Raw genomic sequence first — 27189 nt, forward strand, 5'->3', positions numbered from 1 at the left:
CACGTGACGTTTAGCATGTAGAAGGCCGACAAAGGGGGAGAACTTCCGAATGTCACGTGACTAATATGCCCTCCGGCGCCCTGTTTTCACCGGCGTCCCATATACACTGTGGGCGTCCCAATGCTCCCGCGCCCCTCCCCTGTCACCCCTCCCAACTGGCCGCCGCCCGTCCCCACCGCGGCCGGAGCCGCCGGGGCCACCAGCCGGTCCGCTGACAGGCGTCTGCGGTAGGGGACTCGCAGCATCCGGGAACTCTGCACCACGTGACCGCCGCGGGGGCCGGCGCCGCGCCGCGCGCGAGGCAGCCGCCTCCCTCCCCTGCCCCCAGTGCCGGCCGCTCGCGCCCTACTGTGCACGTGTGTGCGTGTGTGAGGCCTGCAACGCGCCTGCGCCGGTCGAAATGCGTCGGAGCGAGCCGGGTAAAGGTAGGTCACGGCGGCACACGCGGTGGTAAGCTTGCCGGTGGCTCTTTCCGGCCCCGTCGCCAGCTGGCGGGCGCCCAGGCTGCGTTGGACGCGTTTATCTCGACCGGCGGCGTTGTCGCGCATGCGCACTGCCGCCTGTTGACATGTGCCGCTTTGTTTCCGGTGGCGGACCGCACTGGGCTGGGCGTCGGCGTGGTGTGTGACCCCTGACCTCAGCAGCACGTGCAGACGACACACGGCCCCAGACAGAGTCGGTTACCATGAGGACAGACACCGGCCGGTCGCTCAGCTGATCGGCGCGAGATGACGTCATCACAACAGACGGCTCCCGGTCTTCGCACGCGCCGGCAGCCGCCGCCGCCGCCGCCGTCGCCGCGGCGGCTGTCTGGGGCCGCCGCGTTGGGACCGGTCCCATAACACGGGGACAACGCATGAGCATGACCGTTTTGTATGTAAGATAGAGGACTTTGGAATTTTGGACGCTGGGGGTCTGAGACTGAACTCGACTGTCGAAAAGAGCAGGGCGCATGGGGATTACCATGATTTGATTCCTGCTAAGTTATTGATTAGGTACTTACGGATGCCTTTGCTTGCTCAGTGATAGCTGGGGCATTCCACGATAGATCGTACCAGGCCCGTCACCCTCATCCCTCAGATTTGAATGAAAATTGGTACTAGGGGTAATCATAGGCTCCAAAAACACCTGCCAAAATATCAGACTTCTCAGATGAGAACTTTTTGAGTTATATTGCATAATATTCTCCAAACTTCAGATTGTAAGGGTGAGTTTGATGAGCTATAACTCAAAAACGAGCTAAGCAAGCAACAAACGGTAAACAACTTTGAACTGATGATGAATCAAAGATTAATACAGCTTTTTCAAAATTGGAAAGAAAAGCTTTACATATTGAAAAAAGTCGTAATATTTTTTAAAATTGTCTATAATGGCCCTTGGGACCAAAATTTTTGCCATTTTTATTTCTTCAAAATAAACTTCAGGTCATTTAAAATCGACATGCAAAAAATTAGAAAGGTGTTCTTTCTATAAGTTCCTCATTTTTATGCATAAAAAATGGGTTTCCGTGGGGTCGGTACGACCCCACGGCCATTTCTGCCATTCTTATAAAGCCATACGGCCATTCTTATAAAGAAAAAGGACGGAGGGACGGAAAGAAAAAAAGAACTCAATGAATTAACCCTCGCCCGCACATGGGGGGGGGGTGGTTGCCACCCCCCCCAGGCAGTCTTTCTGCTCTGCACTCAACATTTTTAGAGCTAGAAGGCTGATTTTTCGTATAGCTGCTCGTCTATCCTTTCTTGATGTCCACTGAAAATTTTAAGTTTTTGTGATTTTTGGTTTCGGAGATATGACCTTGTTTTTCAGGTCATGTCATGACCCAAATGGCCAATTCTCAACATCTTGCGTTTGCCATGGGCCTTGTGAGCTTTTGACACCCTGATTTCGGCCTTTTTTGCCAGTCTTACCTCCCACCTATCATGGAACATGTTGTTCGACGATGTACAGGGGTCAAGGTCAGGGTCAAGGTCAACCTAGGTCATCTAAGATAATTGCGTTTTAGGCAAGCTGAATTTATTTTTTGTGAAGTTTTTTGACTGCATTTTTGGTAAAAGCTTCTCAGATCATGATTTCATGTGATATGGACCCGAAAACAATCGGTGCACACATCAGTATACACACAGATACACACAGACATACAAACACATATAATTGACCTTGACCTAACTTGACCTGAAATGACCTCAGCAGCAAAATTCTGGTCGGATAGTGTGACAAAGAGGTTCTAGCTGGCTTGGCACCAGAAAACAGCATCGTCATCGGTATTTGATAAGCAGCGCACTTGATATCCAACGGTGACCCAAAACAGCAACATTTTTTAGTTTGACCTGACCTGGAAGGTCAATGACTGACCTGAGAAGGTAAAACTGGGTATCATTGGATTCGTCTCTTCCCAAAGAATCTTTTTGGTCTTTACTGCTAAGCTCTATCTCCAACAGGAACGAAATGGCGCGGGGGGGTGGCAACCACCCCCCCATGTGCGTTCTAGGATGGGAAAATGGCATGTGCGGGCGAGGGTTAAACGATTCCGTCCTTATTGGTTATCATAAAGGTTCCGTCCCTCTACCCCTCCCCCTTCGTTGTTTTGCTAGGATGCGTTTTTCGTCTAAATGATCAAGAGCTTTAGTAAATGAAACAGGAATTATTTCCTGCAATATTTTCTTATAAATTTAGTCACAAAGAATGCAATAAGACTAAGAAAATACTGTGTGATCGCTATATAGGTATAATAAAATGAGAACCTCTAATTATTTGGGATCATATGTGAATTTTTATGGGACCGGGGGCTGTTGTCTGCTACGATACATAGCCTTGGCTACGATCAAGGATAATCTAGATAAGCGAAGTATGTAATATGTTGTAGTCTTTCCTGCTAGGCTGAAACCCACCAAAGATTGTTTTTGCGTATAAATGTGGTAATGCCTATGTCTTACTCAGTGATAGGGTGTCTAATAAGCGGTAAGGGAACAACGCAGACACCCTGAGTTAGCGTGGCAGCTCGGGGCAGGCGGTAGAGATAAAAGAGGAGGGGTACTGATAAGGCATCTTATCGCTCTAGGGGACGACGCGGCGCGCGGCGGCTCGGGATGAAAGGGAGGGAGAGAGGGAAGGAGTAGGTAGAGAGAGAGAGACGGGGGCGCAGGTGTTGTTTTGACGAACTGACGCTAAAGAGGGGGGAGGGGGAGCGGGGGAAGAAATGGCCTGTGGATCTTCTCTGTGTGGGGACAGCGAGGACAGTCCAGCGAGAGCGCTTGAGCCTGGCGGAGTGTATACGAATTTCTCTGCGTGCAAACAAGAACTTTAAGTGCTAACGAGAAGTTGTAGTGCCACGTGACTCAGACCTCCAACCGTGATACCAGTCGAGGCGCCAGAGGACACAGGACACAGGCCAGGTGAGGGTGGAGCTACTGGGAGGCAGTTGCAAACAGTAAACACCTACCACTTACTGGATATTGCATCTCAAGGTGTCCAATCCTGCCTGTTAATGTGTATGCCCGATAAACAACGATAGCTGCAGAACGATAAAGTGGCGGTCTATAGGTACTTGGTCTGCATGTCAAATTGACTAATTTTCGTGTGAAATAACTCCCGACCAATGTCATACAGTTCACATATCGATTAGCATGCAGCCTGAAACACATTTCGCGCAAGTTGCTCTCGCAACCAGCTAAATATCGTATCAATGCCGTAAAAAAGCGCTGCTGAAGAGCAGCGCTATTTCTGATGCGTTATTTTTCACGAACAACGCAAAGTCTTACGTCACCAGAGGCGTCTTTGTCTCTTTATGATACGGAAACGCGTCCTTTTGGGTGGGGGTAGCGTCAATCTGGCTTCGTTCTTTTAACGGGTTCCGTCTTTCGTCTTCGTCCTTTTATGATAACCAAATTCCGTCTAATCTCAGAAATGACGGAGCGTCCCTCCGTTCTTTTCTTTATAAGAATGGCCACAGCTCGCCGTTTCGCCTCAAATGGAGCTAGAACCTTGCGGAAAAAAACGAGCATGTGCGCCGTTACAAGATGCATCGAATGCTACCACATTTTAAGGTCTCGGGCTCATTGGTGAACCCTGAGGTCATTTCAAGTGACCCAAATTACGGGTCCGGTTTTTGGTAGATAACTTCGCAACAAATGGTCGCAGAGCCGCGATTTTAGCATCTTTGTGTTTGCCTAGCTCCGGCGCGTCGAATGGTATACTGTTTGTTCTGGTGAGGTCAGCATAAGTCGCTGACCTCGGGTCAGCACACTGCCGTGTATTTGGCTCCGCTCCCCGACCGGGCGGCCCAGCCGGCAGCCAGCCCCCGGGCATCACGTGACCGCCCGAGTCCGCGGCAAAGCCAACCAGCGCGGCGCTAGACAAACAGCGCGGCGTCGCCACAGAAATGGTTAACAGTCGGGTCAGGCCACGAATCTGGGTGAATGAGATCATATTGCACATCATTCGATTCGCAAGGTCTTCCCGAGTCCATTAGTAGCTTTCCCGTCTCTCTAGTTCAATTTGATCGAGAGTTATTGACGAAAAACTCTTATGACCCTAGTGACGTACGAATGACGTCACGCAAGGTCAACAATGCAAAAGTCAGGCACAAATGACTTCAATTGAACTTTCAGTAACCAGTGATGTCACTAGGCAGCTTTACCACGCCATTTGTAGGCTCTCTTCCCGAAATTACAATTTGAGACCTTTACGGTAACGCAAAATAAGTACATTTAGAGAAAGAACACCTTCCTAATTTTTTGCATACTACTTAAAAATGATCCAAAAATGTTTTTAAGAAAATAAAAATTCAAAAAAATTTGGTCCCAAAGGCATAAAAATGCAAATGAATGGAAACTTGAGGTGTTATAAATCAAAAACATTTTATATTTCAAAATTTAAAAAATGCATATTATTCTTTGTTTCAATGCAAGTTCAATGCCGTATAGCATTTGGCATTTGGATTATCCGTCTTAGAGTTACAGCCCGCCAAACTTGGCGCTGCAACGCAAGATCCAAAACATGTTATACACTATAACTCAAAAACTACTCATCTGACAAGCCTGAAATTGTCACAGGAGGATTCAGAGCCCCTGATTACCCCTTAGACCAATTATCGTTAACCCGCGAGTTGCTGGGGGGGGGGCGTTAAACGCCCCCACTTTTTTCGCCGGGCCATAGCATAAAAACGGCGCGCCGCAGGCGCGCCAAATTTTGGGTACCTGTAGGGAATTGATTGAAGTTTATCGTGACAAAGTTTCAAAAAAATCGGTCGGAAAATTTTTGAGATATCGAGGTTTTAGTGACGTCATGATTTCTGAGTTTTCGACCAAAAACGGCATATGTTCAAAAAATCATATAAAATCACAAAATAGACATACAGACATGCCGTAAACGCCATTAGACTGCCAATACCATGATCAATCAAATGGCTATCCTTGATTATTGATTATTGTTCCGCATTTTCCATAATCTTGAACTGAATCTTGGCAATTTTTCGTGACTACTTCACGACCATGATTCATGTATTTCTCAAATTGAACTTTTTGAGCCAAACACGTACACATATGATAAAATGAATGTCACCATCGTGTTCTACGCCCCAAATTACACCTAAAACATGTGTCACAGGCTGCGAATATCAGTTTTGATTTTCGGGGATATGTGCCTACCCGGTTGACCTGACCTTGACCCTGACCTATGATTGACTGACCCCTACATGGAGCTGACACTCTTGTAGGCCTTATATGATGGATTGTGCACCGTTTTGACAGATTTTATGACGAGAGGCGCCCATTGCGAAGTCCTGAAGTCCATGCTACTGAAAGCCCGATTTCAGGTGTTTGACCTGACCTTGACCCGACCTATGACCTCAAAATTCAACTTTGAAGTACTCATCTGAAGCGTCTCGTCGCGCTCTTTCGTTTGCCGCCTCGTGCGTTTCGCTGCGCCTATTGGTTCTCGAGTTATCGGCTGGGGGCGTTTAACGCCCCCCCCCCCCCCCCCCCAGCAAACGGTGGGTGGCGAAATACTCCAGCGACTGCCGGGTTAAAATCCGAGAGATGAGGGTGTCAAATTGGAAAAAAGTGGTACGATCTACCGTGGAATGCCCCAGCTGGTGACGCAAATTAGAGCAGAGTAAAAGATAAACATACACTAGCTGCGTTTACATCCCAGGCGCCTTGCAGCATGATCGAATGCTTGCTACCTATAACTCGTGCATGGAACACAGTTGTGCATGTGTAAAAAGTTGTCGATTTTTGGTATGTGACTGAAGATGTTGGGCTACATCTCAGACCCTCTTTTTATTTTCCGACCTACGACAGCCAATGGTGGATCCGGGGAATGGAGGCATTTGAGACAATGCACCCTAGCAGCGTCCGAAATCAATGAAAAAAATGTGTCGTTTTTTCTACTAGAACAGAAAGAAAACTAAGCTTTTATAAGAAAAATGTTTTTAACTGCACAGTATTGTATACGAACTCGAAATTTAGAATTTGGAGGAACTTTTTCGGGAGATATGCCTCTTCGCAGCATTCGAGACCCCCATTCTGGATCCGCCTATGACGACAGCTGTCCCATGTAACGATTTCTCATGACTGTCATCATGTCATCATGACTGAGCACTCGAGAGATCTGACATGTAATTGATAGAGTACAGACTACATACAGTACCTACCTGCCTAAGTTGTAAGTCGGTTGTAGGCGAATGTAAGGTCATCAAGTGGCTTCCCGGCCGTATACTTTTTTGCGTACATACTTTATCTCAGGGGATGGTAATGAATTGTAAATATTTTTTGAACTTTGGATGACAGAAACAATGTGTGGGACAGGTCCATCCGTGCCGCAGCGTTTAGATTACAACAGTCTTTGTCAACGACTGTCTCCAGAGCCGAATAAGATCAGCATAGCCATTAAATAAGCTGGGTTTTTGTAAAACCAAAATATTTGTTACAATAACAATAGTCCATTTATTAATAATCCATTCATTTTAGGGCGATGTCCGATAGTCTTTCTCTTCTCTGGAAAAGTCGAGCATGTCAAAGTTACGCTTAAAAATCAAATTTCAAGTTTTGACCATAAGTGGGCCATACAGCATGCTGCATAGTGCATACCAATCACTTGGTCTTCCTGGGACGGTTGTAGGTAAAAGCTGCTGACAGTTTGTTCCTCTTAAAATTTTACGTTGCACTGACACCATAAACTGATCAGTTGATTATTATCTTCATGATCAAGACGAGCAGCTGGTACAATACAATTGAATATTTCGGGGATTCTTAATGTTGATCTACGGCTAAGTCTCTAATTTTGGGAGTCTCTCTGCAGTTTCGGCGCCCTTACCTCACTATATCTTCTTTCCGTATTTTCAGAAGTTTTACTTCGATCTGACTGGAACATTTTGATCTATTTTACCCGCTCGGTATGTGCCCGTCCGGACTTCATCTCTCACGGCAGCCATTTTGTTGCAGGGTCTGACGGCGCCTTACCGAACCAGTGACATCACATTATAGACCAGTGACGTCATGGATCTGACGATGGAGCGGGCGCGCCGTCTGCAGATCCGCCAGCTGGGCCCCGAGCTCACCTGTCACCTGTGTCACGGATACTTCGTCGACGCCTTCACCGTCGTCGAGTGCCTCCACTCGTGTAAGGAACGATGGGAGATTCCGTGGGAAAACGGAGCTTTGTGCAGAGTTTCGTTAGTCACGAGAGGTACTCGTGATTCGTGAGTTAGCTTGATGTGATGGTACGATGAGTTATTACGTAGGGCTCACACAGTATGTTATACACGGTGACTTACAGCATGATAAGGAATATTATGAAAGAACTGTCGTTGAAGAGAGCAGAAATAATTGTTTCACAAAATAGGTAATGCGCTGTGACTCAATTTTGGTTGTGTTCACCAATCCATGTATCATACTCAACGTGAGGCGTAATTCACACATAATCTCCGGCTGTCATGTAAGCCGGTGTTTTCGTTTTCCAGTCTGCAAGGCGTGCATTGTGCAGCATGTGAAGCGATCGAGCGAATGCCCCAGGTGCGGGCTCCAGCTGAACAAGGCGCGCCTGGCCGCTGCCATCCGGTTAGTAAGGGCCCGACGGGGCGAAAAGCTCATCAACACAGTCTACTAGGATTGGTCATTGGAAAAGTCGTTGTCGTCCGCTGTCTAATCCTTTATGCGATGTGATTGTCGTACTCCGGCCCATTATCTTATCCTAGAAGTGCTTGCCAATATCATCAAGTATTTGTCGATAACTCAATATCATGATCAGCCAGATCTATAGCTTTTCAATGTTCATTTTTACGAAGTAATCAGGGTATTATCAAGACATGGCATGGCGCGATTACACAGGCCTTTAATTTTGAGCTGACTCACGTTCCCTTTCATTTTTTATTTTATTTATGTTGGCAACGATTTTCCACTTCTTACTATTGCTATGCGTAACAATTAATAAGTCATATTAAAGTCGTAATTCATTAGCTGGTCCTATTCAGCGAACTCTTCATGCTTTCTCAAGGAACCAAACTTTGAAACTTCGGCTGCCGTGATGATTGGACTCGTGCAGGCTATATATTGCTGTCTCACAGCTTGCTTTATCTGTCTTCTTTGTTCATCAACGCAACACGAGTGCCACTGACTAGCATGAGTTGATCATCGGTTTAGTCCCACAATACGTCATGCAGAAAGCTGCGCTATCGGACACAGCAAGCTGCGCTATCGGACACAGCAAGCTGCGCTATCGGACACAGTGTCTCACATCTCTGGCCGCTTTGATCGACTATCAGCCCATACTTACCGTTCCTCCTCCATACCATGCCATGGCGCACCGTGAGGAGGTAGCGTGCGTGTCATGATGCCGTAACTCGTGTGGCGACGTCAGTCTGATTTATACCCGTGCTCAGCAGCCGTGAGGCTCAGTGTGCGGCGCCGCACGGCACGGCCTGCCGCACTGTGTCCGATCCGGCTGGTATCTCCGTTTTTATCTGTTTACCCCGCCAGATTAGGCGCTGCGCCGGTGGGCGCGCCGGTCGCGATGGGGGCATTCCACGTCAAATCAAACACCGAAATCCGTTGTCCCCTTCGATTTTTCTGAAAATTTGTAGGCAGACTGGGCATGGTTCAAAACTGAGTTACGTGTAATATTTTCGAAATTTGATAACGTATCGCCGAGATATAGGTCATCGAATATAGCCAAAAATGCCACACATCATTTTTTTAAATGCTTATAACTCTGGTTCCTTTTCTGGTATCAAAATGATATTAACAGGGTCTTGTAGGCAATTGATAAGGCTTTGATTTTTAATTATAAAATTAAATTGAAGTGACCTTGAAATGCATTTGACCTTGAATTAAAACAGAAAAATTTAAATAGCAAAAAACACGCCACCTTCGATTTGAGTAATTTTTACATATTATGTCCGTCACAATGTTCCTAACCATCTGTGAAAAAATTGGAGTGGGCCATTCATAACTTTCGCGGCAAACGCCGTTTTCATGCATCAACATCACGCAACCGCGCGTGACCTTGAAAGACAGAGTCAAGACATGCTTGCTTGTGTACACTTTCTGAAATGAATGATTGCTGATTAGTGATATTCCAAACTCTGCGAGAATGGAAATGCATAGTCATCGTAGTCAAGCATTCACGTTCCATTGTAAAAGTGTCTCAGGCAAACGGTATTTTGCGGTGAATTTTGAGCCGTGTGGAAATGCATCATGAAATAAATTCAACGAAAACATTATCACGCAACGATATCTTCACGTCTTTTGATCTTCACTATACGAAAGAACATACATTTTTGAGTATGTATGGGGAATTTCTAGTTAATCCGATAATAAATATGGCAGTTAGAGTCCTGCTAAGAGTAACATGTCGCCGGCTGAGACGGGATCGGCCGACGCGGGAAACGCAGCAGTCACAATTTTGTGTTTACACGTTCATATTTCAATTGTTTACCAACCTATTTTCAGAATTCTTTCACCATAAGATTGCCTGTACATTTCATAGTCTTCTCACAAAATTTGACGCGAATCGAACGTAATCAGCGGTAAGGAGCGCGATGTAAAGACGGAACCGTTCCGTTCCGTCCCGGCACAGTCTACAATTCAGGCGGCGCGTAGCGGTCGGCGCCGGCTGCCGAGTCGCCGCGTCGCCGCGGCGACAGGATGTTCACTTTACACCGCTATTACTAGAACAGTTGTGAGCCGATTTTCTTATTGCTTGCACGATGAGATGTGCAATTCAATTCTGGACAGGTAGCCATAAGTAATTTCGCATCAATATTATGAGATATTGGCGAAAAACAGGAGGGGTGGGGCGAAATTCACTCTTCCCCCTCCACTGCGCGTGCTAACATACGTTTGCATATGTGCCATTTTCTTCAAAACTTATGAATGGCCCACTCTAATTTTTTCACAGGTTGTTAAGAATATGGTAGGCAATAAAATATATGAAAATGAGCCAAATCGAAGGTGGCGTTTTTTTTTGCTATTTCAATTTTTGTGCTTAAGAACAGAGTTAAGCAAATTTCAAGGTCATATATTTAAGTCGATGCAATTATAAACAAATGCTTAAGAAATTACCTAAACAGTAAGGTTTATTTCATTCAAATCAAACAAGTACAACCAAAGTTATGGTCGCTCAAAAATATAAAGATGCAACATTTTGTAAAAATTTGATGCCCTATATTTAGAAGACCTGTGGTCAGAATGTGCAAAAAACATCAATGTAATGTCCGGGGCCACACAGGAACTCGCTCACAAATTTATAATGAAATCGCTGATGGTAAGGTGCAAAACAGCCGATTTTTGTTCGATTTGACGTGGAATGCCCCGATGGCGCTCATATTTTGTGGCGCTCCACCCCTGGTATGCGTTTAGAGACCGCCGGGCCGATTGGCTTTGTTTTCCGTCGCCCCGGGACATTTCATTAGTCGAGAGCGTATCTGGGGATCAGCGAGGGAGATGGCAATTTGGGGCTGCAAATGAAATCCCCCGGCTCGGCTTACAGAACACGCCAGCTCCCGCTGTACAGGCGAGGTTTAGTCTAGCGATGTACGAATAATGATTATCTGACAGGTCGTTTGTGGCTACCTAATGCCGGTCCTGTGTACCTACTACGCATTTCTCTAAAGGCAAGCAATGTTCTTTTCTTGCATAGTTGAAATCTAGCGTGAAAAGTTACGGGAAGAAATTAGGATTACGCGCGAGGGCTATTGACATTATCTTGCGTTCAAATTAACGACGATAATTCCGTGGGCAAATTTCGGCAGTTTTTCTTGATGCCCTGTGCTTCTACATGCACTAGAAATGCACATACGGTGTATTGAAAAATAAAAATATTTTTAGCATATATTTCTGGACTGGCAACTATAGTTGCCACTCGGCGTTGGCGTAGTCAAAAATTGCCGCTATCGTAACTTTTCATTAAACAAATACTAATCGCCGGGATGCATTGAATCTATTTATGTCCCAACTTATCCCCTACGAGCCTTAATCCAATTTCCAAACAGAAAAAAGTGGTTACGCCACTTCAATATAAATTTTTAATAAGATAATTACGTCTAAGTAGTGGAATCTACACTATGCCCTATAGTATAAGCCTGTAGCCTGTGCCCAAAGCAGCTGCAGTCCTTGGTATCCAGGAAACACAGTTCATTTATCCATCAATAAGTGTTTTTCTGTACCAAAGCAGATGCTCTTTACCAGTCCTTTTTAACCATTTATCTTGACATGCATAAATAAAATCTGCTCGAAAACAATTCAACAAAGAATGCATATTATCTCATACGTAGTTCTCACCAGATCCCTATTTACTCGTACATGGTTGATGGCAGGTATACCGACACCGTCCTATCACAAAACTTTCTACCGGGTATGATACATTTGTAAAAACTCGGGGTACAAAGCAACTCGATTATTCATGCCTATTTGCGAGCACGCTGATTACAGGCCTACCGGAGCCATGGAATTGTATAGTATATTTCTGATTCCCGCATACGTACGTACTTCTGCTGTCCTTACCTAACCAGTAAATCCGTTCGCCTTCGAATGTTTTTTAGACTGTTCGGACGAGAGTCTGGACAAATTGGATCCCTTTCGTGATCACGACTCGAGCACACACTGGCGGTTGTACTTCAGAATAAGAAGGGGGATATGTTGATTGACGAGTAAAAGTGGTGTAAGTACAAGGCGACCACCACTACTTGCACTTGAACACATTCCACGTGTCATAAAAATATAGTTCAATTTCATCTAGTTTAGGACAACTGAACAGGCCCACATATTTTCTACCACCTGAATCCCCATTTCCTCGTTTCCAGCTGGCAGTGCCAGGAATCAGCACTGCCCCAAGTCAGGCGATGTCTCGCCTTTGGTTCACAATTTTCATTCAGTCCCATGAGACAACATCAGCTACGTGATCGTAACCTAAAGTTTCGTGTGCTGTTATCCTCGCACGAAACCCAAAGCACAAAGCCGCCTCCGCCGTCTCATTCAGCTGAATCACCAGCATCTGCTGTGAAAGTTCAGATAGCAAGCAGCTTCATCGGAATCAATTCGGTATCACGACTGTGTCAAGGTCATAATCGGCGTCAATGGGAGCTCAGCGGAGGAGGTGGGGGAGCTTTCGTTTATGGGTCCCTGTTTGTAAACGTCATACAGCGTCTTTACGATGCTAAAAACAATTTGTTGATGCAAATAGGCTTAATACCTACGTGCCCCTCCAAATTGAAACACGAGCTGGTCACACGATTTAGCATCATGGCACGGTGCCTGCAGATGAGCATGCCTGAGTTTGGTTATGCATACTGCAAGTGGCGCGACTAACGAACGCTAGGAAAAACCAGCAAAGCATATAGTCTTCGACATAGAAAGCGAGAGCGACTCTGGTTTATCCAGAAAGGTGATAGGTGATATCACACGCAGCAGGGTTTGAAAATTCTCGTACCTAAACTTCTCGGATTTCGGTTTGTTATAAATGCATTACTGTGCAATCGTAGGCAATCTTTATCGTATAAATGCCGTTTTAGTTCTCTTTCTTTACAAAGAAAACGAAACAAAATCGGGCAAGTCGGACTCTGTGAGCTATGAATGTCCGTAATGTTTCCTGCATCCGCCAGTGGAGGAACAGGGAAAGAGAGCGAGAGAGAGAGAGAGAGAGAGAGAGAGAGAGAGAGAGAGAGAGAGAGAGAGAGAGAGAGAGAGAGAGAGAGAGGAAAGAGAAAGCGAGATTGCATCCCATTCCACAAAAATATCTTCAGTAGATGATAAACATAAACAGATTTAACAATGTCGAGAATAGACCAAGAAAACAATGGATGGGGGTAGGGTTCACTATGGTAATGTATAGACATGCATGTATTTTTTAATTAATTTCTGCCTTAATTGTTAATTTATTTGCAAAAGTCCATGTAACTATGTCCCAAGGTATACACGGGGACAGTCTGGTTGAATAACATATGTTTCGTTACAGTATATCCGTAAATACAACTATTTAACTATGAACCGCTCATATTTTTGACTACGCCAACGCCGAGTGGCAACTATAGTTGCCAAGTACAAATCTAGTACAAATAACTACAAATGAGTAGAGTGCTTTCAAGTTTTGAGACACTGGTAGCCTGCCTACATCCTTTCTGGATCAAAATAAGCCGAAAATTCTCGGAAATACCGGACACTCTGGAAAAACAGCGTCGTTTTCTTCGGGACCGTCAAGCCAATATGGCGGCCGTCTCTGCAACGTCTGACTTTTTCTTGATTTGTGAAGCATGTTGCGCACAGGACGTGACTAAAACCGTCTGATCATGATGAGAAGGGACTATGCTGATTAGGCATCCCACAAATGCTGTTCTGACGTCATTAACTTGCCTTCAGCAGTAGGTTTTTGTAGATGGCAACTATAGTTGCCACTCGGCGTTAATGAGTTAAGGCTTATTGCGAAAAAACTGCACCCTTTCTAAGTAATCTTCTTATGATATTGTTCCACAACCAGAAACCCATGAACCTTTTGCTTTCATTCTTCCAAAACTTAAAAGCGTCCAATCACATTTCGCGTTACTCTCATAATGTTCACGTTCAGTTCCTGATGCGCGTATCGGTTATTGCACGACTTGCAGAAGATGAGGTCGAATAATTGTGTTTTGGTTAAATACCGGACGAGTTTTACATTCGAGCGAATTTAATGACAATCCAGTAACATCTACACGAAACTCACCTCCAGGCCCGACCAGACTCTGCAGTCTGTCGTTTACAAACTGGTGCCGCGGCTGTTTAACGAGGAGATGCAGAGACGGCGAGACTTCTACAAGAACCAAGACCATTCGCTACGAGGTAAGGCAACACACTCGGCAGTAAGAGTCGATCACGGCTGTCATACTTTTAATTGTCGTCGTTTATCTGGGTTAATTGGCACCCTCGGTCTTATTAAGCCGCTCTAAGGGCACATGAACTTGGCAGGATTAGGAAAGCGAACAGCTGAGAGGGTCGCTATAAGCTATTGGCTTTCGTAGTGTGAACTAGACTTTCTCTCAAAGGACAAGATTCTTCAAAGTCCCAACAATCTTATGATGGTAGAAAATGACCTTATGCTCATGATACAATGAAATGATATTAAAATAAGTCCAAAAAAGTATTATAATACTTTTTGGACTTATTTTAATATCATTTCATTGTATCATGAGCATAAGGTCATTTTCTACCATCATAATATTCATAATTATGCTCAAACTAGCCATAGCTCACCTCCAACGAATCCCAACAATCTGTTCGACTATTCAGGGGGATGGTAGCATTTCTGGTCAACGACCTCCCACATGTCTGCTGGTGAGTGGTGACCTGAAGCAATTCGATATGAGTAACAAGAAAGGACTAGAAAGCAGTTACAAATTTAGATGAAGCATGAACAAGCTGGAACTGGAGATCGCATTCAACCGGTCAACCCACACCAGTGGCAGTAACAGGATACAGTCGCCATCCGCCGCCAGGACGCAGACGCCGCCACGGCGGGGGTGGCGCCCGCTCCAAATTAGCTCGGATTGGATTGCTCGGTGTCGGCTGGTCGGCACAATGCCTCTGGCCGGCACCGACACCGGATTTCCGGCCTTTCGGCCCGTCCGCCCGGCCACCAACAATGCCCGATACAAATTACGGGCGCGTTCGGCGTCGGCGGCACGCTGTAGCCGACCATTGGGTAGTGTTCGGTGACCAGAGAGGGCCTGGCTCGGGTGTCTCAGGCTGCCGGACTGCTGCCGGGCGGACGGCCGGCCACACCGATTGGTTTGGTTCGCACCGCGGAACTAGTACGGGATTTGGCGCCGGGGATGGAGAGATTTCGGCCGAAAATACGTCATTCCAAGGGGAGGATTACCGCCGGCTAACGGTTCATCCGGATGCTTCCATGGGCCCGGATTTCAGGGAAACCAGGTTTCATGCAACATTCTAAGACAGTCGCTGTCTGCTTTGTTCAATAAGTGAACGGGGGATATCCATTTAACATTATTCTGTCAATCTACAAATTGGTGATTTATTTTGACTTAACGGAACTATTTTTGATTTTCGCTTGCAGATGTACCGATGACAATCTTTCTTCTAGTCTGTTGTCTCTGCTATGAGCTATGGCCTACATATTGTTCCTGTTTTTTATGTGTTTTTTTTCTGACCGTCTCTCTTCCACGCTCTGCCGCAGACCGGAGCCTGTCGCCGGAGCGGCGGGGAGACGTCAGCTCCCAGCAGTTTGTCTACACCCTCACCGAGCCCATCAGCTTCAGCTTGGAGTTCGCCAGGTAAAGTTCACAATATACAGTACACACCTTCAGCCTAGAGTTCTCTAGGTAGGTTCACAAATCGCAGCATACAGTATACACTATAGTTACAGTTTACACCCTCACGGACCCAATCAGCTTCAGCCTGGAGTTCGCCAGGTAGGTTCGCAGTCTACATATACCCTTAGCGACCCCATTAGCTTCAGCCTCGAGTTCGCCAGGTAGGTTCAGTCAGTCGAAGTCATCGAAGTAGATCTCTTCTGCTTTGATCAGTTGGGCACTGCGGATTGGGGATGATTCTGTCGGTAGACATATTTGATGAATGGGGACACGTCACTACACATATGTAATTAGTCTGCCGTCACGGCGTTATCAAGACCTCCCCCCCCCCCCCCTCACCTCTAGGCTCTACCGTCTATCCTACCGCCTGTGCTCCCCCCTCTCCCGGTCCTCTCCGCCCCTCCGTCAGCTGCACACGCACCACAGACTTATTGTGTCGGGACTCAGGGTGAGGTGCGTGTTCGTAATTGCTTCAGCGGCGGTGGCGGCGCACCAGCTCGTTATTCGGCGCGCGCCACTCCGCCTTCGGTCGCCCGACGGCGGAGATGGACGACGGGGCTGGAGAGAATGCTTGGAAAACGGGGAGATGGAAGACATGAGGAACGAATAAACGAACAGATTAACGAACGCCTGTGCAGGTATCAAATCTAATTAACGATTGAGATTCATGGATACGGATATCGTCTATACGGCATGTCAGGGAACGCGGCTACACGTGTCTCTGTTTTGACATAAAGGGGAACGATACGATCTTAACGGCCTTTTATCCTTATCCGTCAGGGTCCACTGGAGGATCTTTATTAAATGACGATCAAAGCACGATCCGCAATTTATTCCACTTACCCTTCTAGCACGCGACACATTACTGGCCATCATATGATCAAATTGAGACGATTTTCTGCTGACGGCGACTGGCTCCCCTGTCTGTGTGCCTCTGATGCTGGACATTAGCCAGCGGAGCAGTCACCCGTGTCGCCCAATGGCCCCGCCGGCCGCCTGCCACTGGCACTATCTAATTACCGAAGGGCTTGCCTAGAGTAACTCGGGCGAGACGTCATTTTTCAATCGGGCCTCCCGCCGTCCGCGCGCTTTCGGGGGCAATTTCCTATCAATTGGGTTCGGTCCCATAATGACGGGGCACGGGCCCGGCACGATTCGGGAGCAGGACGGGGTGTCGGCACACCTGCGCCCCCTGTCAGCACCCCCCCCCCCCCCGGATCACGTGACCCGGAGCCCACCTGCTGCCTCCGGCCGCCATTGGGGCGCGCTCGGCCGGCGGAGTTGGCGCACGAGTTTGGCGCCAACAGGGTGCGATCGCGACTGGTGAGTGCGACGAGGGACGGATGGAGAGTAAAGAGATGCAAATTTCAATTATCTGAGTCTGTGGTGGGCTCCAATTAAATATCTAGCCTGATGACAGCATCATCGGTGCCCGAACTCAGAGGTCTGTAGGCGGCTTAGCCGAATGAACCTTGCTTCCCATTGAAGTCACGTGCGCTGGAGGCTTAATTTCGTGATCGGTAGCCGATAAGGTGACCGGTCGAACTGGGTCGGGGCGGCAGCCGGACTGTCGGTGCCGACCGACTGCGGTCACGGAGATTGGTGAGGTCCGCGCTCGCGGGGGCGATAGGTGCCGCTTAATGGCGAGCCATTGTTGCATGGCCCGTGTCAATCAGTCACGGCCGCTGACCGCCGACCAGCAGGGCCACTTCGCCGAGCCGCAGTCCTGGGAACGGCTGACGGCGCGGCGCGGACTTACGCTAACGGCGCAACAAAGGACTTATTGTACGCTAACAACATACAGGGGACTCACTAACTTACGCTAACGGTGCTACAAACGGATATTACCGTATCGCTAACAGTGCAACTCGGAGTTCGGACTCACTGACTTACGCTAATGGCGCAACAAGGATTGTAGCGTACGCTAGCGAACAGTGTAACTCATTCTCTCTGACTTAAGCCTGAAACAGACTCTTTCCGCAGTCAGGAAATGGCATGCGAGAGCCTATTCAAATACATGGAGGCACGCTCCAATCAATCGCACGCACCTCCCCGCTCCCGCATGCGATTGATGCGGGAAGAATTATATACGCATTTGAATAGGCTCTCGCATGCGATTTCCTGAGTGCGGAAAGAGTGTGTTGCAGTAACGGTGCAACACGGGCCTACTTACTTAATTAAACGGCGCAACAAAGGGTCATTAGGAGGCGCAACACAAGACCCCTTTCAAGTTTCACCTATAACCATGATGTCGTAATCATAATGGCTGTAGACAAAAAGAGCAAACGTTAAAACATCGGGAATTTCAAATGAAGGGTGTAATGGGATGTCCGGTCCTAAACAGCCAATGCCATATAAATATATCCGACTCCTCTTCGTAGATAACATAAAGCTCGAATCATTTTACCTACTGCAGCCTCTATGTTTGTTTTACAATCTTGATTTGTTTTTGTATCATCTGTTCTTTTACATTCTACATCATGTATAGCTATCATGGATTTTCATCACCATGTGATAATGCATAATGGCCTATCGCGACGCCAAGCCAGTCAATATATCTTGTCGAGCACTATAGCGCGAAGTAAGACTGAAAAGGAATGACAATGACGACAGAATTGGGATTAGATAGTCAAAGCGTAACTTTCTTCGCTGCATATGGCCGCAGGCGGCAAGCCAAAAACGAATATAATTGAGGCTGGCTGGCTTTCTAAGCCCCGGCATGGAACCGCATGCCGTTCACTGCGCCGGCCGCTCCCATGCCGACTCTGGTGTCCAGTTTTTGCCGCGCTACCGACGGCAATAAATGACGTGGGATCTTATCGCAGCATGCAGGCCGGTGACAAGACCACCGTGCTGGTCGCCGATCAGCTGGTGCCAGACCGCATGGCGAGCCCCGACCGCTCCGACCGGCCCCGGCCACCTGTATATGGCCGACAGACGAGCTTAATTGGTATGGGAACGCTGGGAACCGTGAAACTGATCCGTATCGGGTTGGAACCGTTTTTCTAACTCTTTAGGAGGATGACTGGTGGTGTACTGGTGCTCTACTCGTTCGTTTGTGTACTTTGTTGTGCAGACGGCACCGAATGACTGTAAAGATTGCAATGCTGGATCTGGATGATAATCCTGGTATGTAAATCCTCCTTGATCGCCAGTGACCCATTCTTTAGATTTGCACGTTGTTTCACATCCTGATCCAGACCACGGATCTACCCGCTAAAATATGGCCGCAGTTTTGGCAGCGAGCGGAGGAGCCGACTCTGTTTCCATTTCGCTGTTGGACACCCTTGTCGTCTCCCGCTGCCAGCTTTTCATCCCTGCTGGTCACGAGGTGTTAATGTGCCCCGAACGGGCGTGACCACGTCATGGGTCGGACGTCACACCAGCACCTCCTGCCGCTCCTGCCCGCTGACCTGCCGCGGACGGTGGGCGGGGACGGCGGCGGCGGCGGCGGCGGCGGCGGCGGGCGGCTGTTTTTACAGTCGGTCGGTCACCGGGTCGCCCGTCCGCCGTAAATCAATGCCCGGCCGGTGCAGGCCCATATTAATACCGGTTACTGCGACTCACCAGGGGCAGGCAGCACTGCACCACAGCGCAGCGCAGCACCGCGGCGGCGGTGGCGGCGGTGGCGGGCTAGAGGCCGCGCCGCTCACGTTCCGAGAAGCGGCGCCGGCGGCGCGGCTGCGGCTGCGGCTGCCGCCTGGCGGGCCGTCGTCTGATGGACGATAGCGACCGACCAGGCCCGGCCGTGGCTCGGCAGGCGGCAGGCTCAGCGGCGCTCGGCGGCCAGTGCAGCCGGTACGACCGGCCCCCACAGCACCGCCCGCCGCTCGCCGCCCGCCGCCCGCCGGTCGCTCCAGTATAAACAAACGACGGCGGAGGCGGCTGACGGAGAGAGCGGCTGGCTGACTGGGCAGAGCGGCCCCGGTGGCAGGGGGCCGTCCCAGGGGTTCGTGCCGGCTATGTGACCTCGGCGGTGGCAAGGGATAATCGAATAAACTTATCCGTGGTGGTTATGGCTATTGACGCCGATATAGCATTCCAAGCCTGGTCCCCTTCAAACAGGGGACCGGGCCCAATGGACGATGGTCTCCGTAGACCGGCCCGCAGTGGCACGGGAACCTCGCTGATCGGCTGCCTCACTCTATCGATCGGGCGACGCCACGGCCGGGACCGATGTGTGGTCCGTCCTGCGACATCATTGGTCTGCGATGGGACCATCCTACCACATAGGGCGGCGATGGGATTGTCCCAGCCACGGTGGGAGGTGGGCTCAGCGTTTTCACTATGGGATGTTAGATTAGACCATCACTACTGCGATTAGCAGCGACATTTAAATTTTGTCGGAAGATTGCGGGAACCGTCCTTGTCGCCTGCAGAGACTCCCAGTATAAATACAAATACAAATACAAACACAGTGAGTAGCGGGAACCATTCAAACCATGCTGGACGGATTTGGAATCAGCCCATTCCTGTCACAACCTCCCTAGTACGACTGTCCCGGGACCCAATTCGGGTGACGAGCTGTTGCTTGCTTGTTCGTCGCCACTGCTTGTTTAGACGTCAAGGCGCGATGTTTCATCGAGTGGGTGGCAGGCCAATCCATCAATATCGTGCCAGGTTTTCCTTGATTGTCAATGTCACCGGTTGATAAACGATGGCAATTAAAGCGCAGTTACGTTCGTCGAAGCTGTCAGTGTGTTTCCTCGTAGGGCACATGATACACACGTACGTACTACGCCACTGCACGAGTTCCGAAGAACTTTGTGTCGTTTTGAAAGTATCTACGACTCGGCTGCTATACCGTGAAAAACCTGCTCCGAAGTCCTGACCATTCGTTTGTGCTCTTTGCTGGCGCCGTTTTAAGAAAAACTCTACCTACGACTCGGCTCCTCCTGTGAAAATCCTGCTCCCAAACTTTGATCATTCGTTTGAGCTCTGCGCTTACCAGGCCTTATCGTTTCTCCCCAGAATTGGGTTCCGCGATGGTGAGCGGACAGACCTTCCCTCGGTACGCTACTTCCAGGCACCTGCAGGTCTTGGTATCAGCCAATTGAAGAAACTGCTCCGCCTCAAACATGGACTGAGACCGCGTGATGCCAAGGTGAGAACCCAGGACCAGGTTTTCTGCAGCGTGTGTTTTGCAGAGCTTCCTTAGTTTTTTTTAACGTCTTCTTTTGGCATTTATCCCATGGGGTGCTGCTGACTTCTCTGAGCATACGGAAGATTGTCATTTGTCTGACATTAATCAACGTTTAATATCAACAGGTGGACATCCTCTACAAAGGTCAAGTGGTACCGGATGACCTGTCCGTGATGGATGTGGCCTGTCAATACAACTGGGACCGGGTAAGTTTTGGAGTGCGGATGAATGACAGGACTGGGCCTCTTGATTTCTGTGATAATTAGTCATCATCTTGGATTGTGATTCCCCCCCCCCCCCAAAAAAAAAAACATGTCTGTAGTCCATGGAGTCAGACTTCGGAAGCTTTTTACGTCGATGTTCTTGCCCATATCTACTTCACTATTGTTACCATAGGTAATCACTTGTCAGCAGACTGAATTCTATCTCTCCCTTTCCTCTTCCCCTCCAGTCTTCCCTATCTTTCCCCTCCCTCTTCCCCTTCCCTCCACCCTACCGAACCTGATAAACTCTGCGCCGTCGGTCGATCGGTCTCTCGTCAGTCGTCTGAGTGCCGCCGGCCCGCCGGCCAACCCGTCAGCTGGGGCGGCCCCACGCGCCCAGGAATGCGCCCGCGCCCGGTTTTGTGCGGCTTATACTTGGCGTTGATAAGTGGGCGGCGCTTTGCTATCGCTCGACGCGCCGCCCGGCCCCGCGCGGAATGCCCACACTTGTTTGTTTGACTTTCAGGCGGCGCCGATGGCGTTTTTCTATCGCTGGACGAGGAAGCGCGCCGCTTCGACCGCTGCGTCGACCAGCGCTTCGACCGTCGATCCGACCGCGCCGCCAACCAAGAGATCGAAAAACTCCTGCACGGTGCCGGAAGCGAGGGCGGTGTCGGAGGCGGTAAGGGTGGAGGCGGTGACGAGAGAGAAGGAGGAGCAGCAGGTCGACAAGAAGCAGACCCGACTGGAGGGCGGGGCCCGGTTGGGCGCCTCGCCTCTGCGGAAGGTGGGCTCTAAGCTGAGTGGGGCTACTGTGAACGGTCGGCACTCACTGACTGCTGGAGAGGCTGTACCAACTCCCCAGTCGCCAGAAAAAGTGGCGTCTGGTCCAAAGACTGCCGATACGGCGGACACTAGGGCTGCGGTGACGCCACGGAAGGGTTCAGATAGTGATGTACCTCAGGGGTTCACGGGGCAATCGGCTGACCCGGACACCAAACCCTCTGTGACGTCTCAGGATGGTTCAAACAACATGGAGCGACCGGGAGCCTCTGAGCAGTCGGTCGCCGCGAACCCAGGGCCTCAGCCAGATCCCAGCGGGCGTGATTCACACCCCAGTACTTTGTTGACAAATGGTGGGGCTGCGGCGAGCGGCGGGGTCTGCACAACATCCGCTCCTGGGTGGAGTGGCAGTGACCGGGGCGGCGGTGGCGCGACCCGGTGCACCCCGAGCGAGCCCTCCGCGCTGTTAGACCAGCAGGGCACCACGGCTGAGGAGAATGCGGGTACGAGCCGAGAAGTCGGTGGTGATCACCACGGGAGGGGTCCAACCGCCAATGGCAAGTGCCTGAATGTGCAAAGTGCAAATGCTGCTCCGGAACAGCTCACACACCAGGCAAACAAAATGTCAAAATCAGGTTTTGGGACTCCAAAACAGGACAAGTCAATGGAAAAGGGTGATACAATGACGAATGTAGACCAAGCTAAGGAGACCCGTAAGACAACAAACTGGGAAGATGGAGGCAAAGGAGAAAGACAAATAAATGGAGCATCGAATCTTGGTGCACAACGAAACGGTCACAATCGTTCTTTGTCGGGAAGCTCCTGCTCTGAAAGGAAAACATTGAAAGACAAACGCATCAAGCGTATCGCAGGGCACTTTTCTAGTCCACATGATAAATCAAAAGATACAACTTATACCTCTTTGTCGTCAAATGGTACCTCTGTCAGTCGCAAAACGCTCAATCCTAGTGCCAAGGAATGTGCCTTGGAGCCTGGGGAGATCTTGAAATCCCCTGAGAAATCCGGGAAGCCACCCGTTGCATCAAACGGCCTCCAAGCCAGAAGTACAACTGATTCAATGAAACGAGCACTCGACGTTATTTCACCCTCGTCTACCGCCCCTTCAAGGTTTGCCACTTCTTCATCCGAACGATCATCGACAACTCCTACGCCCCACTCAAGACAGTTCTTTTCGAGAGAGGCTAACGTTCCGAGAAGAAATAAGAGTGGCAACGAAGACCCGGCCAGTGTGGGCACACCAAGCCCTTCTTCGGCGCTTAAGGACGGTGGCAGCGCAGCCAGGATGCCCATTGATGTGTACGATTTTGACGACGAGGCTGAAGAAAACGCTTCCATTCGATTGAGGATCCTGTCACCGACCAAGGAACTTGTTGGTGACTATTCCAAGCGACAAAAACTGCAGCGGCCGCCTGAGAAAGGTTTCTTCAATGGCCATGAGACAAAGAAACAAAAGCACAACGGGACCCAATCGAAGGACCATTCACTTCCGTTGACCGGTACCTCAGCATCTACACCTCCTATAAATACTCATCCAGCACATTCTGAGAGTCATCTTGTCCATCGTCCTCACCCTTCCAACCCTTTAGCTGGAACCGTTCCCCAGCAACATGTTCTTCCTGATGCCTCGACTGTTCCTCCACAGCGTCCGGCTCCTCCCGGCACCCCCGGAGTGTCCGCCCCTCACCGTTCTCCTCCTAGCCCCGCCCCCGCCCCCGCCCCCGCCCCCGCCCAGCGTCCGGCGGCTCCGGCGGGCGGCCAGCCGTCGGCGGTGCCGCCCTCGCCGCGCCGCAGCCTGGCGTCGCTGCCGGCGCTGCGTCCGATCGGCGCCGGCGCCATCCCGCTGATGACGGGCCAGCTGGACCAGTTCCTGTGGCTGGTCAGCCAGTCGGCCGTCTCCCACCCGAACGGCTCCTGGCGGCTGCCGGCCGACGCCTCGGCGCTGCTGAGCCGCGCCACGGCGCCCAGCCAGCCGGCGTCCGGCAAACCGATCCGACCCAAACCCACGCAGAGGAAACCCTCGGGTGACGCTAAACAAAGCAGCCAGGTGAAATCCGCGTCCCAAAGTAACTTCACAACACAAACCAATGGTTCTCAGCCAGCTACGTATTCCGTCCAAAATAGCAACGCCACCGCATCAAGTACTTCCGTACAAGACAAGTCAATGAAGAATGGAAGGAAAACTCCGCATCAGGCGTCACCTCTTCAGCAATCTGCATCGCTGAAGGCCAGTGGGATATCGTCGGGCTACCCATCGGACGGCATGCTTAGTGAAGAGGTCAGCATCACCCGGATCCCCCGTTCGGCCAATGGTTCCGCGTCCGGCCGGCCCTCGCCGTCGCCGGCTCCGGCCGATCATCCGTGTTCTCCGGCCGGCCGCGCCACCGCCGATGGCAGTGTAACCATCGAGAAGATCCGCGCCGCGCCGGCTTCGCAGCCGCAGCCGGCCCGGCCGCCCAACTCGCCCAAACTGCTGGCCATCGCCGAGAGTCTGGCCATGAAGCAGATCCAGGCGGCGGCCGGCAAGACGCCCCCTCCGGTGTCGGCCGCGCCTCCGCCGTCGGCGCTCGGCAGTCTGCTGTCGCTGTCGCAGTCGCAGCAGTTGGGAGTGTCGCGGCAGCCGTCGGCCGGCGATCAGTCGGCGGCGCGGTGCCGGCCGGTGAGCGGCAGCGCGGCGCGCCGTCAGATCCCCAACCCGGCGCTGCTGCACCAGCAGTCGCAGGGCCGGCTGACGGTGCTGAACGTGCTGCCGGCAGAGGCAGCCGGCACCGGCTCCTGCAGCGGCTCCAGCACCTCGTCCGGCTCGCTGGCGCGCATGGAGAGGCTGACCAACTCGCTGGGTAGGTAGCATCGGCTGCTGAGCTTACAAAGAACTGATGGGTGGGCCGGTCTCCGAGGATGTTGGGCGCTGTGAACTGAGACGGTTACAGGGTTGAGCTGCGATTAAGTGTGAAGTGAAGGAGGTGGATCTCACTGGTCCATCCGTGCGATCTCCGTGGTGGACAGTGGCTTCTTTGTGAGAGGCTAGCAGCCAAATCATACGATTTTTACTCGATTCATTCATAGCTATCACACAACTGCTCAGAATAGTGCAAACTGTTCACTTTATGCCAATTTTGATAATGATCGATCTCCTCGCTGTTTTATATTGGTGTTCGTAGTATATATGAACAGGTAACTCAGACAGGTGCAGATGGCCATTCGACTGATTTGTTAACCACTCAACTGATTTGTAAACGTTTTGTGGGCGATATCATGTATCTTGCTCAAAACTGTCACCGTTCGATTGTCTGCGTTTGTGAGTGCTGTTGGCGTTCTGCGAAGTGCGAATCCGTCAGTTCTTGTGTCAAAGGAAGGTGCTCAGCTCAGTGCTCCCGTTGTGTTCGTAGTTTCTCGTAAATTCGCCCATATCAGTGTGTTTAATTCATTGAAGTGTAAGTGTATTCTGATGATAATAATTGTGTAGGCATTTCAATACATGCATGATGCGATGAAGATACCTGTATCTGAAATATTCTACTCATTATTCAGCTCAGCAGGCCACACAGCAGGGGCTCCGCCACCGGGGATGGAGGAGGGGGGGGGGGAGAGTTGTCCCGTCCTCCAATAATTTCAGTTCTGTTATCTCACGCAATGTATGCATCATAAAGTGATGTATTTTTGGGTTCGAAATGGATCCCCTCAATCCTGGGACCGTGGTGGAGCCCATGCCACTGCACAGTGCACTGTGCAGTGGCATGGCATACCTACACTGCAGTGTAGGTATAAATAAAGGTTGAAGGATATGTCATTTTATCAATGTTGTTTACCTAGCCTACCTAATCGCAGCCACTATAATGATGTGGAAATTTAAGTCCTAAAATTTTACCAGGCATCCTGCACCACAGCCCACAGCCGTGCCCGCGTGCAGCGAGCAGTGATAGGTATGCGGGAGGCTTTCACCTAGCAATGCTACATTCTAAATGTCCGTTGGTGACCATTGCAATCTAACACCACCGCTTTTTAGCAAATATCTACGTCCTACCTACTACTCATCTCAAACACAAACTCCTAAAAGTTTTGATTTTTCCAGCCTCCCCGAACTGCCGACCTGGATCCGCCCCTGTTCCTATGCCTCCCTCCGCCCGCCGTCAGTCCACCTTCCCCTCCCCTCCCTCCGGCCGCACCCCAAGCAGCGGCAGCGGCGGCGGCGGACTGGGCCCCTGAGATGACCTTGAACACAGTTTCATGTGAGCCCGCCTGGCGGCGCCACCTCCCTGCGCCATCGAGGCTCCGCCCCGCGCGATGTCCCGGATAACATAGGCTCCGCCCCCTGTGCGTGCCCGGAACAAGCCAAGATCTGGGAAAGATTGTCATACTGTATTTTTTGAATGGTGATAGATATGTTTTTAGGAATATGATTTTAAAAATGTACACATTAAGGACGTCATTTTGGTGCAATACGAATGTAATACAACCAAAGGAAGCCGATTTATTAAAACCAGTTTACGGTAAAACCTGTGTGGCTGCCCAGCCGATCATTTATTTAGTATTTTATTAACTGGCTTATTTATGGCTATATATAACGGTCATACCGAACTGCTGACCTGAGTCAGGAAATCTGACCAGAGTCACCAGGACTTGACATTTTCAGGAAACGTCCTAAGACAAAAGTGTCCCAGGGACCAGGGTGCCAGATCAGACGGCGCTACACGCCTCCGTTTTTACCCTACATTTTTTATTTTATAACCTCGAGTGTGCATGCAAATACATACATGAACCCCATGGGCTGGGTGAGGTTAAGGTGGGGCGCATCGTGTTTTCAGACCGTGAAATAACTTTGCAACAAACTGTAGGTCCCCACTTAACCCTGCAGTTGGAATATTTGATAAAATATGTTAGAGCTCTTTGTTTCCTTAAATGCACATTTAGACGGTGTGACCGATTTCAGCGACATTGACTCATTGGTCCATGGAATTCCCTTAGTCGCTCTTTTCATACCTGACCTATCAAATTTTAGGATCACCGTCTCCTTCCATCCCTTACTGGTCGCGTGATAAAGGCAGTGGCGCAGCCAGGGGGGGGGGGGGTGAAAGGGGTGAGATCTCACCCCCGTCTCTTATCCTAGGGGCCCACCGTCGATTCGAACTGTAACGTTATGCAGCCCGACAATTTTTTATCACTAATGTCAAGGTCCGTCATAGGACTGAAAAACAGTTTTCAGGCCTGATACCCCCCCTTTAGGATTTATAGTCCCATTTTAT

The 27189-nt window shown here is 49.8% G+C and overlaps 1 protein-coding gene across 2 annotated transcripts; it reads left to right on the forward strand.

Moving 5' to 3' along the window:
• The first annotated feature begins 276 nt into the window (after window positions 1-276).
• On the forward strand, window positions 277-25445 carry LOC122385418 (nascent polypeptide-associated complex subunit alpha, muscle-specific form-like). 2 transcript variants are annotated; one of them, XM_043373664.1, is made up of 8 exons: window positions 277-425; window positions 7446-7623; window positions 7964-8060; window positions 14200-14309; window positions 15664-15760; window positions 20771-20903; window positions 21068-21148; window positions 21672-25445. In XM_043373664.1, exons 2-8 carry the CDS (start codon window positions 7500-7502, stop codon window positions 24792-24794), a joined length of 3765 nt encoding a protein of 1254 aa, XP_043229599.1. In that variant the 5' UTR covers window positions 277-425; window positions 7446-7499; the 3' UTR covers window positions 24795-25445. The 2 variants fall into 2 exon arrangements, with proteins under 2 accessions (XP_043229599.1, XP_043229600.1); XM_043373665.1 differs by lacking the exon at window positions 277-425 and adding an exon at window positions 3380-3395 and having other exon boundaries at window positions 21672-25439.
• Window positions 25446-27189: the final 1744 nt, after the last annotated feature.

Source organism: Amphibalanus amphitrite, unplaced genomic scaffold, assembly GCF_019059575.1.
Source record: "Amphibalanus amphitrite isolate SeventyFive unplaced genomic scaffold, NRLGWU_Aamphi_draft 000219F_arrow, whole genome shotgun sequence".
Taxonomy (NCBI): domain Eukaryota; kingdom Metazoa; phylum Arthropoda; class Thecostraca; order Balanomorpha; family Balanidae; genus Amphibalanus; species Amphibalanus amphitrite.

What these genes read in the sequence shown, in the direction of transcription:
- LOC122385418 (XM_043373664.1), top strand. Translation starts at nt 7,500, where the DNA reads ATGGATCTGACGATGGAGCGGGCGCGCCGTCTGCAGATCCGCCAGCTG. An exon ending in CGCCTGGCCGCTGCCATCCG is followed by an intron (nt 8,061 to 14,199) that starts GTTAGTAAGGGC and finishes ACTCACCTCCAG; the next exon opens with GCCCGACCAGACTCTGCAGT. An exon ending in TGAGACCGCGTGATGCCAAG is followed by an intron (nt 20,904 to 21,067) that starts GTGAGAACCCAG and finishes TAATATCAACAG; the next exon opens with GTGGACATCCTCTACAAAGG.